Source organism: Galeopterus variegatus, unplaced genomic scaffold, assembly GCF_000696425.1.
Source record: "Galeopterus variegatus unplaced genomic scaffold, G_variegatus-3.0.2 Scaffold1647, whole genome shotgun sequence".
NCBI classification, from domain to species: Eukaryota; Metazoa; Chordata; class Mammalia; order Dermoptera; family Cynocephalidae; genus Galeopterus; species Galeopterus variegatus.
In genome coordinates this window covers 4,383-20,732 of record NW_007727758.1, presented here as the reverse complement: position 1 = coordinate 20,732, position 16,350 = coordinate 4,383, and the positions used below count along the sequence as shown (strand labels likewise).

The 16,350-nt window shown below is 34.4% G+C and overlaps 1 protein-coding gene across 1 annotated transcript in view; it reads left to right on the top strand.

Moving 5' to 3' along the window:
* Positions 1-16,053, top strand: part of LOC103594920 (ubiquitin carboxyl-terminal hydrolase 45-like) — a gene marked incomplete at its 3' end in the record, with an annotated part of 60,840 nt that extends 44,787 nt beyond the window's left edge. The window contains exons 8-9 of the mRNA XM_008578209.1: positions 3,813-3,943; positions 15,966-16,053. Of these exons, the coding sequence (XP_008576431.1) occupies positions 3,813-3,943; positions 15,966-16,053 (219 nt within the window). The remainder of the gene's footprint in view (positions 1-3,812; positions 3,944-15,965) is intronic.
* Between the last annotated feature and the right edge of the window lie 297 nt (positions 16,054-16,350).

Here is a 16,350-nt window from a genome sequence, read left to right as displayed (position 1 = left end):
TGAGCTTTTGGGGTCATATTCATGAAGTCTGTACCCAATCCTACTTCCTGGAGTGTTTCCCTATGTTTTCTTTAAGGAGCTTTATTGTTTTAGGATGTATATTTAATTTAACTCTTTAATCCATTTTGAGTTGATTTTGGTATATAGTGAGAGGTATTGGTCTAGTTTCATTCTCCTACATATGGATATCCAGTTTTCCCAGCACCATTTGCTAAAGAGGCAGTCTCTTCCCCAGTGTATAGGCTTGGTGCCTTTGTCAAAGATCAGATGGCTATAGGTGTGTGTGTGTTGATTTCTGGGTTCTCTATTCTATTCCATTGATCAGTGTGTCTGTTTTTATGCCAGTACCATGCTGTTTTGGTTATTCAAGGCAGCTTTTAAACAAACATACTGGAAAAAACAAAAGGGGTTTGACTTTTGGGAAAAAGGTCTAGGACCCCTGTTTTGTAATGGTGACATTTGTTTAAATTTAGCATTTTTGTTTTTTAAAGGCAGATATAATTTTTTTTATTATTATTATTATTTTTTTTTGCTGCTGGCCAGTACAGGGATCTGAACCCTTAACCTTGGTGTTGTAACAACACACTCTAACTAACTGAGCTAACTGGCTAGCCCAGGAAGATTTAGTTTTAACATTGAGTATCTAAAGAGTTTTTGAAGCTTAGTCTGATGGATTTTTAAGCTCTTCAGTGGGGGAGGAGAAAGAGCAGCCTCTGACATTCAGAAGCTGGCCTGGCACCCACAGTTAGGCCATGTTATTCAAGCAATCTCAAAGAAAACCAACTTCAGGCTAGGTTTCTCTGGGACTGTGATAAAATGAGACAATGTAATTTTGTCTGAATACAAAAACAAGGTCACTCTGCTATTTAGAAAATTCCAAAAGCCCTTTCTTTTGGCCAAAATGAAAAATGAATGATTGCTCCTTCTCTACCATTTATAGTTTTATCTTCATTCTAGTACCCCCCCACCCCTCATAGATAAGATTTATTGAGCTACCCAGTCATAGAGTTACCCCTGCTTACTGATGGCATTCTATTTGGAGTAAAGCTTTGGTTCTTTAGACCCTCCCTCAAATTACCCAACCAAAGACTAAATCCTATATAGGTTCTTTATAACATCCTCCTCTTACTGAGACACCCAGTTGTCCTCCATGGTGTGTGTTCTCCATCACTGCAACAAGTAATGAACCTACCTTGTTTAACTATAGGTCTGTTTCTGCTGAACTTTTGCTGGAGGGCATTGACAGTAATAATAATGATTTCAGTTAGAAATTGATTGGGGGTGTGTGTGTGTGGTGTGTGCGTAGCTCATTATCTGGCTTTTGAAAACAATTAAAGAAGAGTTCTAAAAATGCTTAGTTTAGGGCCAGCTGATTAGTTCAGTTGATTAGAGCACAGCCATATAACTCCAAGGTCATGGATTTGGATTCCAACACAGGGCAGCTGCCAAAAAAAAGCGTAGTCTAGTAATCATAGATGGTTCTTCCCAAGAAGGAGCTTTGAAAGACAAAATTGTTATTGTGTTGTTGTTGTTGTCGAAAAGGCAGCCTGTAGACACACTGCCTGTTCAGCCCTTAAAATTTTCATGGTACATTCCAATACCCTATGCTAAGGTGTAGTGAGATAGTTAAGACTACTTTACTAAATAGAAGTTATTGAAAAGATTTCCTGTTAAATGTGATTGGATGTTGACATAAATATTTCATTTGTGGAGATGTGTCTCAAGATTACAATATGGCAATTAGGTACTATAATTGATCACTTTAGGTTTGCTTCATTTGCAGCAGGCCGGTACAGGGATCAGAGGGGAATTTTCAATCTTCAGTCTTAGGTTTTTAGGACATAAAATTGACTTGAGCCGTGGGACTGTAAGGGTAGGTCAATATCCTTTGAATCACCAATTTTATGTTGTCCTTTGTTTGTCTTTTATTTCTTTTTCTTACCTTATTGTGCTGGCTGGAACCTCCAGTAACATGTTGAATGATGAGAGCAAGCATCCTAGCCTTAATCCCAAAGTTATGGGGAAAAACATTCAAACTTTCGCTATTATTAAGTATGAAGGTAACTATAGATTTTTCTTAGGTATTCTTTATAAGGTTGAGGACATTCCCTATGCCTAGTTTTGAGAGTTTTATCATGTATGGGTGCTGAATTTTATCCAATGCTTTTCCCGCATCTATTGAGATGATCGTATGGGTTTTTTTCTTTATTCTGTTAATGTGGTGAATTACATTGATTTTTTTTTTTCAAATGTTAAACCTATATTGTATTCCTGGGACAAACCCCAGTTAGTTATGACATATATTATTCTTATATGTTGAGGGATTCAATTTGTTAGTATTTATATGCATATCAACTGTGTTTTTTAGGAAACTTTAAACTAAAATATTCATACAGAGAAGTATTCATCATGAGAGTATAGCTTGATGAATTTTTGCAAGCTGAAAAAACCTGTGTAACCAATATCTTGCTTAAGAAATGGAACATTACCAGTAGCTGAAAGGCCCTACAAGTGGCCCTTCATTCACTACCTCCCTACCCAATAAAGATAGCCATTAACCTAATTTCTAACGGGATAGATTAGTTTGGCCTGTTTTAATGCTATATGAGGGTACTTCAAGAAGTTTGTGGAAATATTTGCTTTATCTTTTAATTCTGTTTATCCACAAAGTTTTTGAAGTACCTCGTATATAAATGGAATCATACAGTATGTATTCTTTGGCATTGCTTCTTTCTGTCAACATGTTTATGTTTGTGAGATTTATTCATGTTGCATTTTCATCAGCAAATCTATTTTCAAAGTTTCTGTACTTTTTAAAACTAAGGTTATTTCCTCATTTAATTCTAAAGGCTTTTTACTTTGCTTAAAATGCTTTATTTGGGAATAAGGGAACTGCTACTTGGTACTTGGGCTTTAAAACTGCCTTAGAGTTTTCTTCTGATCCTTGAGATAACTTTTGATTTACTTAACATGTCAGAAAGCACATTAAAAAAAAATACTTTATTTTTTAGAGCAGTTTTAGATTTACAGCAAAATAGAAAGCACTTTTGACATTCAATATCCGTGGAAAATTATGGCCTGTCCTTTCTGAGGTTGTAGCCAGATGGTGGATTTTTAAGGATAGTTGGTATGAAGTATGTATATAACAAGTATTTCATGAATACCTGAATAAGACAACATATTTAGTTGTCTTAGAAGATAACATTCTGTAATGTCCCAGAATTATATTTGGGATATGTTTTTTATTCATTGTCCTTTTAAGAGGGGGTGTTATTGCTGGAGATAACATGTTTTAGAAAATAAAACTTGTTAGGGGAAAAAATTCCAGAATTAAGTGGGTTAATCCTTCACACAATTTCAGCTGCTTTTGTCAAGCTTTATGTCTCTCTGCTTTAAAAGAGGGAGCTGGTATACCCATTTTGTTACATAATTCATCATTTGTTTTGTTAGTAAAATATTTGGAAAATGAAGGTGTGGAGTTTTGCTAGTAAATATAATTTGATTATTTGTGAAGATGTACAAAAATCAAATAGATTTGTAATTTTACTTGTGGGAGAGCTTGTTAACAGACACTTGCAAACAACTAAAGATTGGTGATTTTATTTAAACTAGTAGTTTTATTATAGTTTAGAGAATATGAAAAGATCTGTGTTTTTCAAGCCAAGGCATTTAATTCTGTTTTCTGTTTTTATATATTAATTTCATGCATGGCGGATTTAGTTGCTGTCATTAAACAAAGTATAACTTGTAGACTTTTAATAATTTATTTAAAAATTGTACATTTTGACATACAATTGATCATGTTTTTAAAGGACCCATTAGTGGTGGAACTTTCAAGCCCTGGACCACTGACCTCAGCCTTGTTCCTGTTTCTTCACAGCATGGAGGAGACTGAAAAAGGACCCCTATCTCCTAAAGTTCTTTTTAATCAGCTTTGTCAGAAGTGGGTGCATCTATGTTTTTAATATAAGTAATCATGAGTTACAAAATAGTAGTGTATCCATCACTTAACATGAGTAGTTTCACTCTTACTGTGATATTGGTGTTATTGCCCAGACTATCAACCAAAAGAACTAATATTTGTTTAATTGCAGTTCTGTGCTTTATGTAAATTATATCTCATAATCCTCTGAAGGAGTGATCATTTATCCCCATTTTATATATAAAGAAATGGAGACTCACAGAAATTAAGTAGCTCACCTAGTCTCAGAGTGACAAAGCTGGGAGTCAAGTAGAGATCTGTCCTCACTTAGAAGCCCATGATGTAATACCATAAAGTAAGAAAATCATAAAATTGTAAAATGTAGAAAGTACAATAAGAGATAATCTAATCTAGCTTTCTTATTCTTAAGGATGAGCTTTGAGGCAAATAGAGTTTAAGTGAATTTCTCAAGGTATTATAGTACATTTGAAAGCAAAATCCTTATGTACCATGAAGGACCTGATTTAACTTTAATGCATTCATTTATTTTTTAACTAAAATATTGAGAGCTTACTTTGTGTCAGTTACTTGCTAGAATTCAGAAGTACACAATGTATAATATATTAAAAACAGTCCCTGTCCTCATGGAGCTCAGAAGCTAGTCCAGTCCACAATTACTAAAACATGTAGAAAGGAAATTCTTTAAACATGAACTTGCATTTTTGTATATCTACAGACTTAAAAACCTCACTTTAATTTAAACTTGTTATCTGTGCCATGCTATTTTAAGTGTATTCCAAAATATAGCGGGTTTAGTATATATTTCATTTAGTTGGCAAATGCTTTTTCTTCAAAGCCTGAAGACCAAAAATACCTGTAACGGTCTCAGAGACATGAGTGCTTCATAGAGTTAAGTTTTGGGGCATTGTATGCTTTAGAAATTTGTTTCTGACTCTATAAATAACTTTGTTTCATATTATTTTCATCATGGTTTTGTAAAGATTTATAAAAATTGAAGATTAGGATAATAGGCACTCATAGATAAAAATTCAAACTCCTCTCTATCCTCACTCCTCAGGAGTAACTACTATTATCTGTTTCTTATTTATTCCTTTCGAAAATGATTATGTATACACAGACATATACAGTTGTCCCTTCATATCAGTGGGTTCTTCATCCGAGAATTCAACAAACTGCAAATAGAAAATATTCAGGAAAAAAATGGATGGTTGTGTCTGTACTAGATATTCACAGACATTTTTCTTGTTATCATTCCCTAGGCAATACAGTGTAACAACTATTTACATAGTAATTACATTATATTCGATATTACAAGTAATCTAGAGATGACTTGAAGTATACTGGAGGATGTGCATAGTTTATATGCAAATACTATGCCATTTTATATCAGGGACTTGAGTCTCCACGGATTTTGGTATCTGTAGGGGGATACCAGTCCCCTATGGATATTGAAGGATGACTGTATATGCAAGTTGTTTGCATATTCATTTTGTACAACTTTTCATATTAGTACATGTGTATATAACTTACTTGGTTGTGTGTGTGTGTGTGTGTATTACACTTGTGGAATTACATCTGTAGGATAAGTTCTTATAAGTAGAATAATGGGATTAAATGTGATTTTTGAAAACTTTTAAAATTGCATTTTATTTTGCTTTATTGTATTTACTTTTAAAAGAGATATAGATTAAGAAAAGTAATTTTTTTAAAAATTCAGCCAAAGATTTAAGTTATATATGTTTAGATTTATTTCTGAGCTCTATTTTGTTCCCCTGATCTACATGTCTATCTTTACCCCAAATACTGTACTGTCTTGATTACTATAGCTTCATAGCAAGTTCTGCATTTGGATAATGTGAGTCCTCAAACTTTGGTTTTCTTTTCTCAAACTATTTTATGTCCTTTGCTTTTTTATATGAGATTTAGAATCAGGTTGTCAGTTGGGGTTGTACTGAATGTGTACATCAATTTGGAGAGAATTGACATCTTAACAATATTGAATCTTCCAACACATGATGATTCTTTTCAGTTATATAGGTCTTTGATTTTTCTCAAGGTTTTGTAGTTTTCAGCATACAAATCCTGCACATATTTTGTTAGACTGTAAAGAATTTCATGTTTTTATGCTATTTATTGTAAATGTTGCTTTTATAAAAATTTGTTTCCATTTGTTCTTTGTTAGTATATAGAAATATGTACAATTGAATTTTGTAAATTGACCTTGTCTCTTACTACCTTGCCCAATTCACTAGTTCTAGTTACTTTATGTAGATTCTTTGGGATTTCCTATGTAGACAGTAATGTCATTGACAAATAAAGATTGTTTATTCCTTTACAATCTGTATCCTTTTATACCTTTTTCTTACCTTATGTCACTCACAAGGACCTCCAGAATAATGTTAGAGTGGCAAAGTGGGCATCCTTGCCTTATTCCTGATATTAGGGGGAGAGCATTTAGTCTTTTGCACATAAGTATGATAGTAACTGCCTATTTTTTGTAGGTGCCTTTTATGGGGCTGAAGAAATTCCCATTTATTGCTAACTTTTCTGACAGTTCTTATCAAGAATGGGTAATAAAATTTTTCAAATACTTTTTCTGCATCTATTGAAATCATTGGCTTTTTTGTTTGTTAGAATAGTGAGTTGTATTGATGGATGTTCTGAATAGCTTTACTGAGATATATTTGACATACAATGAAGTGCACATATTTAAAGTATACTGTTGGATAAGTTTGGCACCTATATACTTGTGACATGTGTACACATTGCCACAATGTAATGAATGTATCCATCACCTACAAAAGTTTCCTTGAGCCCCTCTGTAATCCTTTTCTCTGGACCCTATCCTCTAAACTCCATCTCTGGGCTACCACTTACCTGTTTTTTTTTTACTATAGATGAATTAGCATATTTTAAAATTCTATATAAATGGAATCATACAATATTTTTTAAAATCTGGCTTTTTCTTTTTTTATTGAAACATAACTGGTTATACATATTTGTGGGATGCAGAGTTGAATAAATAGTACCTGTGTACAATATGTGATGATCAAATGAGGATAATAGCATTCTCCTCTTTACAAAACTTAATCATTCTTTGTGACTCTTAACCAATTTCTCTCTAACCACCCCCCATTCTTAATAACCACAGTTCTGTTCTCTCATTTTGAAAGTTCAATGTATTATTGTGATTGTCGTTTCTTTCTTATTTATTTTTTAGCTCCCACTTATGAGTGAGGACATGTGGTATTTCTCTTTTTATGCCTGGCTTATTTCACTTAAAGTAATTTTCTCCAAGTTCATCCATGCTGCTACTAATGGCAGAATTTCACTCTTTTTTATGGCTGAGTAGTATTTCATTGTGTATGCATACCACATTTTCCTTATCCAGTCATCCATTGATGGACATTTAGGTTGGTTCCATATCTTGGTTCTTGTAAATAGAGCTGTGATAAACATGGGAGTTCAGATATCCCTTCAATATGATGCTTTGCATTCCTTTGGGTATATACTCAGTAGTAGGATTAATGAATCCTTTGGTAGTTGTATCTGTAGTTTGAGAAACCTCCATACTGTGGTCTAACCAACTGAGCTAACTGTCCAACCCTTGTTTCTAGTATTTTTAATTGGCTATCTTATCAATATCCACATGTTCTTATTTAACTTTTTCAACTTTTTCCTACTTTTCTTAATATCTAGGTTGTTTTTGGCAGTTATGCCTTTATTTTATGTCTTTGGATATTTTTGATATATTTATTCTAACATCTTTTGGAGTTCTATAAAATTTATTTGGAGTGAAATAAAAAACATTCTAATGGATTTTTTTAACATTAGATTTCTTTATGTGTTTTATTATATTGGTTTATATGCTCATTTGGAGTAGATTTTTGTTTGTTCATCCTCTCTCTGCTTTTTTACCCTCTCATTTTTACCCTCTCTGCTTTCCCTCATTTCTTCCATCCCTCCTTGCTACCTCTTCTACTCCCATCACCTCCCCTTTTTCCCATGCCTTTTTTCCACATACCCCCTTCTCTAGCTGCCTAATAATTTTGCGTTTAAGGTAGCCTCACCCTAGCCTTTCAGGCTGGCCGTGGAGATCCACATCTCTTGATGGTTCACAGTTATTGTGCTGCTATGGTTTGGGGGATGTGATATAACATAGTTTGTGGAAGGCTTGTCTCAGCTTCATGTTCCTAGGCTGTATCTGTGTTCTCTTATAGGGTAAAGCTCAGATAAGGTTAATCATCCTTAAACAATGATACCTGGCTCTCTGGTCCTCAGAGATAAGCTCTTTCATGCTCGATAAGTGTTTTTTTTTCTCTGCCTATTTTGTGTTTGCATTTCATTTTTGCCCTGTGTGATTTATTTTATATTGAATCCCACTTATGATTCTTTTTGTTTTCCTTTTTTACATTTTGTCAATATATTTGGAATTGGGAATTTTTGGATGATGAAATGACTCATTTACCATTACCCAGAAGACATCTCCACAAGTTCTTTTGTTTTAATTTTTTTTTTTTTGATGGTCTCCTGTTTAATGCTTCTGCATACAACTTCCTCTTATACCTTGATGTTTTTAAAAGTCCTCTCCTCTTTCTCATTAACACTTTTTTTCTTTTAACATTTATTTGTACATATTTGTGGGGTACAGTGTTCTTTCAATACATGCATATACTATACATTGATTCACTTAGGATAGATAGCATAGCTTCGTACCCATTAATCCACCACTTACCCTTCCCCGTTGGGCCCTCTCCTGGACTCTCAGAACACTGATTCTACTCTACTTCTGTGAGAACCATTTCTTTCTTTTTTCTTTTTTTAAAGATGACTGGTAAGGGGATCTCAACCCTTGGCTTGGTGTTGTCAACACCACGCTCAGCTAGTGAGCCAACTGGCCATCCCTATATAGGATCAGAACCCGTGGCCTTGGTGTTATCAGCACCGCACTCTCCCGAGTGAGCCACGGGCCGGCCTAGAACCATTTCTTTTTTTAAGCTTCCACATATCAGTGAGATCATGTGGTATTTATCTTTCTTTGCCTGACTTATTTCACTTAACATGATGATCTCTAATTCCGTCTATGCTGTTGCAAATGACAGTATTTCATTTTTGTTCTGTAGTTGAATAGTATTCCATTGTGCATATATACCATAGTTTTTTAAATCTATTCATCCATCCATGGGCATTTAGGTTAACTCCATCTCTTGACTGTTGTAAATTGTGTTGCAACAAATGTGGAAGTACAGGTGTCTCTTTGATATATTGATTTCATTTCCTTTGGGTATATACCCAGTAGGAAGATTGCTGGGTCATAGAGTAGTTCAATATTTAGTTCTCTGAGCAATCTCCATACTGTTTTCCACAATGGTTGTACCCATTTACATTTCCACCAACAATTTCGGAGAGTTCCCTTTTCTCTACATTCTCACCTGCATTTGTTATTTTGTCTTTTTGATAATAGCCATTCGAACTGGAGTAAGGTAATATCTCATTGTGGTTTTAATAAGTATTTCCCCGATGCTGAGTGATTTTGAGCAATTTTTCATTTAGCTGTTGGCCATTTGTATGTCTTCTTTTGAGAAATGTCTGTTTAAGTCCTTTGCCAATTTTTTTTTTTTTTTAAGACCAGTAAGGGGATTGCAACCCTCGGCACAGTGTGGTCAGCACCATGCTCAGCCAGTAAGCGCACCAGCCATCCCTATATAGGATCCAAACCCATGGCCTCAGCGCTGCCAGCACCACACTCTCCCAAGTGAGCCATGGGGCTGGCCCATCCTTTGCCCATTTTTTAACGGGGTTGTTTTTTTGCTGTTGAGTTGTTTGATTTCTTTAAATATTCTTGAAATTAGCCCCTTTGTCTGATGTGTGATTTGCAAACACTTTCTCCCATTCTGTAGGTTATCTCTTCACTTTCTTTTTTTTTTTTTTTTTTTTTTGGTGCTCAACATCATTAATCATTAGAGAAATGCAAATTTAAATCACCATAACATACAACCATACATGCCCATTAGAATGGCTAATTTTTTTTAAAGTTTATATATATATTTTTGTCCTTTTTGAGACGGCCGCACCACGCTCAGCCAGTGAGTGCTGTGAGCGCACCGGTCATCCCTATATAGGATCCAAACCCGCGGCGGGAGCGCTGCTGTGCTCCCAGCACCGCACTCTCCCGAGTGCGCCACGGGCTCGGCCCTTTCTTCACTTTCTTGATTGTGTCATTTTCTATGCAGAATCTTTTAGTTTGATATAGTCCCATTTATCTATTTTTGCCTTAGTTGCTTGTGCCTTTGTAGTCTTATTCAAAAAAGCACTTCCCACTGTCATTTTGTGTAGCTTTTTCTGTGTGTTTTCTCCTAGTGGTTTCATAGTTTTGGGTCTTGAATTTAGGTCTTTAATACATTTTGAGTTGATTTTTGTGTGTGGTGAGAGATAGGGGTCTAGTTTCAATCTTTTGCATGTGGATATCCAGTTTCCCAAGCACCATTTGTTGAGGAGACTGTTCTTTTCCCATTGAGTACTCTTGGTGCATTTATCAAAAATCAGTTGGCTGTAAACACATCATGGCTTTATTTCTGGGTTCTCTGTTCTGTTCCATTGGTCTGTGTGTTTGTTTTTATGCCAGTATCATGCTGTTTTGGTTACTATAGCTTTGTAGTATATTTTGAAATCAAGTAGTGTGATGCCTCCAGCTTTGTCCTTTTTGCTCAGTACTGCTTTGACTATTTGGGGTCTTTTGTGGTTCCATATGAATTTTAGGGGTTTTTTTTTATTTCTGTGAGTAAAGTCATTGGTATTTTGATTGGGATTGGATTGAATCTGTAGGTTGCTTTTGGTATTATGGTCATTTTCACAATATTAATTCTTCCAGCTCACAAACACGAAATGTCTTCATATCCTCTTCAGTTTCTTTCATCAGTGTTTTATGGTTTTGATCGTAGGGATCTTTTACCTCCTTTGTATTCCTCGGTATTTTATTTTTTGGTAGGTATTGTAAATAGGGTTGCTTTCTTGATTTCTTTTTCATCTTGCTCATCATTGGTGTGTAAATATGCTACTGATTTTTGCATGTTGATTCTGTAACCTACAACTTTACTGAATTTGTTTATCAGTTCTAAGAGTTTTTTGGTGGCGCTTTTAGGTTTTTCTGTATATAAGACTATGTCATCTGCACACAGGGACATTTTGACTTCCTCATTTCCAATTTGGATGCCCTTTATTTCATTATCTTGCCTAATTGTTCTGGCTAGGACTTACAGTACTATGTTGAATAAGAATGGAGAGAGTGGGACCCCTTGTCTTGTTCCGGTTCTTAACAGGAAGAGCTTTCAGTTTTTCCCCATTCGTTATATTTGCTGTTGGTTTGTCATATGTGGCTTTTATTATGTTGAGGTACATTTCTTCTATGCCTAATTTGTCATGAAGTTATGTTGAATATTATCATATGCTTTTTCTGTGTCAATTGAGATGATCACATGGTTTTTGTCCTTCATTCTGTTGATGTGATGTATCACATTTATTGATTTGCATGTTTAATCAATCCTGCATCCCTGGGATAAAGCCCTCTTGATCATAGTGAATGATCTTTTTAATATGATGCTGGATTTGGTTTGCTAGTGTTTTGCTGAGAATTTTTGCTTTAAGGTTTATCAGGGATATTGGCCTATAATTTTCTTTGTTATGTCCTTGACCAGTTTTGGTATCAGGGTAATGCCAGCCTTATAGAATGAATTTGGAAGAGTTCCCTCCTCTTCAATTTTTTTCGAAGAGTTTGAGAATAATTGGCATTCTTTTTAATATGTTTGGTAGGATATATATGGCAGTCATGAAGCCACCTGGTAGTGGGGTTGTTTTTGTTGGAAGACTTTTTATTACTGATTCAGTTTTGTCACTTATAATTGGTCTATTCAGGTTTTCTATTTCTTCTTAGTTTAGTCTTGATAGACAGTATGTGTCCAGGAATCTGTTTCTTCTAGGTTTTCCACTTTGTTGACATATAGTTGTTTATAATAATCTTGAATGATCCATTGTATTTCTATAGTATCATTTTTTGTCTCCTTTTTTACTTCTGATTTGGAGTCTTTTTTTTTTTTTCATGGTTAGCTAATGGCTTGTCAATTCTATCTTTTCAAAAAACCAATGTTTTGTCAATCTTTTTTTTGTCTCAATTTTGTTTTCTGCTGTGATCTTTGTTATTTCTTACCTTCTGTAGTCTTGGGTTTGGTTTGTTCTTTTCTAGTTCCTTAAGATGCATTATTAGTTTATTTATTTGAAATATTTGTACTTTTTGATGTAAGTTTTTATTGTTATAAACTTCCCTCATAACACTGCTTTGACTGTATCCCATAGGTTTCGGTATGCTGTGTTTCTGTTTTAATTTGTTTCAAGAAGTGTTTAATCTTCTGAATTTCTTCTTTGACCCAGTGGTCATTCTGGAACATGTTGTTTAATCCCTGTATTTGTACAGTTTTGAGGGTTTCTCTTGCTGTTGATTTCTGGTTTTATTCCATTGTGATCAGAGAAGATACTTGATATGATTTCAGTTTTTTATAATTTGTTGGGATTGTTCTTTGCCCTAACATATGTCAATTCTGGAGAATGTTCAATGTGCTGATGAGAATAATGTGTATTCTGTAGTAGCTGGATGAAATGTTCTGTAGATGTCTGTAAGTCCCATTCAGTCTGTAGTGTAGTTTAAATCCAATGTTTCTTTGCTGATTTTCTGTCTAGATGATCTGTCTAATGCTGAAAGTGGGGTGTTGAAGTTCCCAACTGTTATTGTATTGGGGTCTATTTCTCCCACTAAATCTAATGTTTGCTTTGTATATCTGGGTGGTACAATGTTGGATGCATATATATTTATAATTGTTATATCTTCTTGCTGAATTGACCCCTTTAATGTTATATAATAACTTTGTCTCTTTTTACAGTTTTTGACTTAAAGTCTGTTCTATATTAATATAAGTATAACTTCTACTTGCTTTTGGTTTCTGTTTGCATGGAATGTTTTTCCATCCCTTCACTTTGAGCCTGTGTATGTCTTTACAGGTGAAATGAGTTTCCTGAAGGCAGCATATAGTTGGATCTTGTTTTTTTAATCTATTCAGCCAGTCTTTATCTTTTAAGTGGAGAATCAGTCTACTTAAATTCAAGGTTATTGTTGATAGGTGAGGACTTAACTCCTGCCATTTGGTTGATAGTTTTCAATATCTTTTGTTCCTTCCTTTCTCACTTATTGTTTATCATTGTAATTAGATGTGTTTTTTGTAGTGATAAAGATTGATTTTTTTTTTTCTTTCACATTTGTGTACCTGCTTTACCAGTGGTGATGAATACTCTCAATTATTGTTTGTCTGCAAAGGACTTTATTTCTCCTTCATTCCTGAAGGATAACTTTGCTGGATATGGTATTTTTGGCTGGCAGTATTTTTCTTTTAGCGCCTTGTATGTATCATACCATTGTCTTCTGGCCTGTAAGGTTTTTGCTGAGAAATTGGCTGTTAGTCTAATGGGGATTCCTTTATATGTGACCTGATGCTTTTCTCTTGCTATTTCTAGAATTCTCTCTTTGTCTTTGACTCAACATTTTGACTATAATGTGCCTTGGAGGGGACCTTTTGGGATTGAATCTATTTGGGGACCTTTGAGCTTCCTGGATCTATGTCCATCTCTCTCCTAAGTCTTAAAATGTTGTCAGCAATTATTTCATTAAATAAGCTTTTGGTGCCTCCTTCTTGTCTTTGGGAATGCCCATAATTCAAATATTTGTTCACTTAATGGTGTCCTATAGTTCCTGTAGGCTTTCTCCACTTTTAAAATTCTTTTTTTCCCTGTGATTGTGTAATTTCAAATGACCCATCTTCAAGTTCAGAGATTCTTTCTTCTGCTTGCTCTAGTCTGCTATTGAAGCTCTAGATTGTACTTTTTTACTGCATTCATTGAATTCTTCAGCTATAGGATTCCTCTTTGGTTCTTTTTTATGGTATCTATCTCTTTGTTAAATTTCTCATTCACATCATGAATTGTTTTTTGTGATTTTGTTGAATTGTTTATCTGTTTTCTCTTGTATCTCATCAAGTTTTCTTAAGACCATTATTTTGAATTTCTTTTCTGGCAGTTTGCCAATTTCCTTTTCTTTGGAGTCTGTCCCTGGCATGTCATTGTATTCCTTTGGTGTCATATTTCCTTGCTTTTTCATGTTTTTTGTGTCCCTACATTTATATCTGTGTGTCTGATGAAGCAATCACTTCTTCCAGACTTTACAGAGTGGCTTTTACAAACAGAGTTTTTCATCCACAGTTGGGTCTTAGTGTGGTTGAAAAGGGTGTGATTCTCACAGTAATACTTTTACTAAGGTACATTTCCTGTGAATAGTTAGTGTTCCCCTTATTTTGAATAGACTGAATGTTTTCATATGTTTGGTGTTTTTTGTTTATTAATCCTTTAAATTTGAAGGTCTCTTTTGATATTGGTAGGTCAGATAGGCCCCATTAGAGATTCTGTAAGTCATTGTATGATTTTTTTTTTCTGGTCCTGGTAAAAGAAGAAAAGAATATCTAGGTTTATTAAATTTTCTTGAGAGGTTTACAAAGCAGTAAGTAGTTTGTGCATTAGTTGAGATGGAGCTATAGGCAGAGATGTGGGGGCAGTTTCTCTTTTTTTCAGGAACAATTTTCTCTGTGTGTCTGCTCTGAAAGCCATAAACTGCCCTCTTCTTTACTTGCCACCTGGCTAGAGAAGATCTCTGATCTTTGTTTTCTTTCCATATCTTCTTCCACCTCACTGAGACCTTCTTTGATATCTGCAGGGTAAGTGTAGTGCCATGTGTGTTGCCAGCTATGGAGGCTCAAATAGAGTTGGGATTTGTGTCCATTTTGGTTTCTGTCCTTGTCTCTGATGTAGGAAGTGGGTGCTGTCTGCTACATGCAGAAAGGGATGCCCACCGTGTTAGTAAGTGAAAGTATTTTCAACGTGTTATTTGCTGCTACAAATAAAAGAGTAACTGAAATGGTGTTTCCTCTTACAGGCTAGATTTGCTACCAGTTCAGTTAGCTTTTTAGCAGTGAGGGATCGACATTAGTGTATTAGGGTGAATGTTTATCATGAGATAATAAGGGATAATGCTTAAAATACTGGACTCAAAAGGCCTTGTTTTATGTCAGTGGCACTGAGCTTGTTCTTCAGTTTTCTCAAGTATTACATGGAATGCATTTTAATTATTGATTACTTAAGTGCTATTATGTATATCAAATGAGATATATTGTAAATAACATAATGAAATTATTGTAAATTTGTCTTATACTACCACAAGACATTCTTATTGTTTTGGCAGAATTCTTTCTCCATCTTAGGTTAGAACACTTTCTAGGCTTATTACTAGCTTTCATTTAAGACAAAAATTTCCTCCATTGGAGTTTGTTGCAGATTACTTTTTAAAGTTACTGACATCAACTAAATATTTGCTGTGTTGGTATCTCCATGACTAGCACCTGACTTTCTTAATTAATACACAGGAAATGTAATCGTCATATCCTTAAAAGAAATATATTCACAGAAATATCAATTTATAGTCCTGTGTTAATATAAACACTCTCTTCCTTTTCTTTTGGTTATTTAAGGTAGGAAGATAAATCACAGTGGCTTGGGTTTGAATACTGTGTTTTTGCTAGCTGTATGACCTTGCAAATTATTTAAATAAATCCCTCTGAGCCCTAATGTGTAAGCTGGAGAAAGTCATACTTCCCAACAAGGTTGTCTGAGGATTATGTGACTTAACATCTGTAAAGCTGCTAGTACTGTGCTTGCATATAGTAGTTGTTTAGTAAATGATAGCCATTCTGTTCTCAGTGTAGATTGAAGATTTCATCCTAATTGGAACAGTAATCACATTTTGTTTTTCAACGTAGTTGAAATAGTAGTAAATTAAATCTTTGACTGTTATTTTAGTGATTTTTAAATAAAACTAACATTGTTTATGAGCCATGAAATGATCATTTTTTCTTGTTTTGTCTTTAAAACATAGAGCACCTCGATTTAAAGGTTTCCAACAACAGGACAGTCAGGAGCTTCTTCATTATCTGCTGGATGCAGTGAGGACAGAGGAAACAAAGGTCAAGTTTCTTTGTGTTTATCCCATATCCTCTTTAAGAAGAGAACACAAAACTGAAGGGATTTTTACTATAGTTTTACAGTGTGGTTGAAAAGTAATTTGGGGTTTTTTGTTTGTTTTTGGTAAATGTTCTATATATTCTTCTTTTTTCTCTCTCTTCTATAAGATTACTTTGTATCCTTTTACATCCATATTATCCTTTATTAGTTAATGCCCTTTGGATGTAAATAAAATAATCCAAGCTAGTTTAAGTAAACAAAAGGGAATCTTAAAAATCAAGGCACAGGAAGATATACCT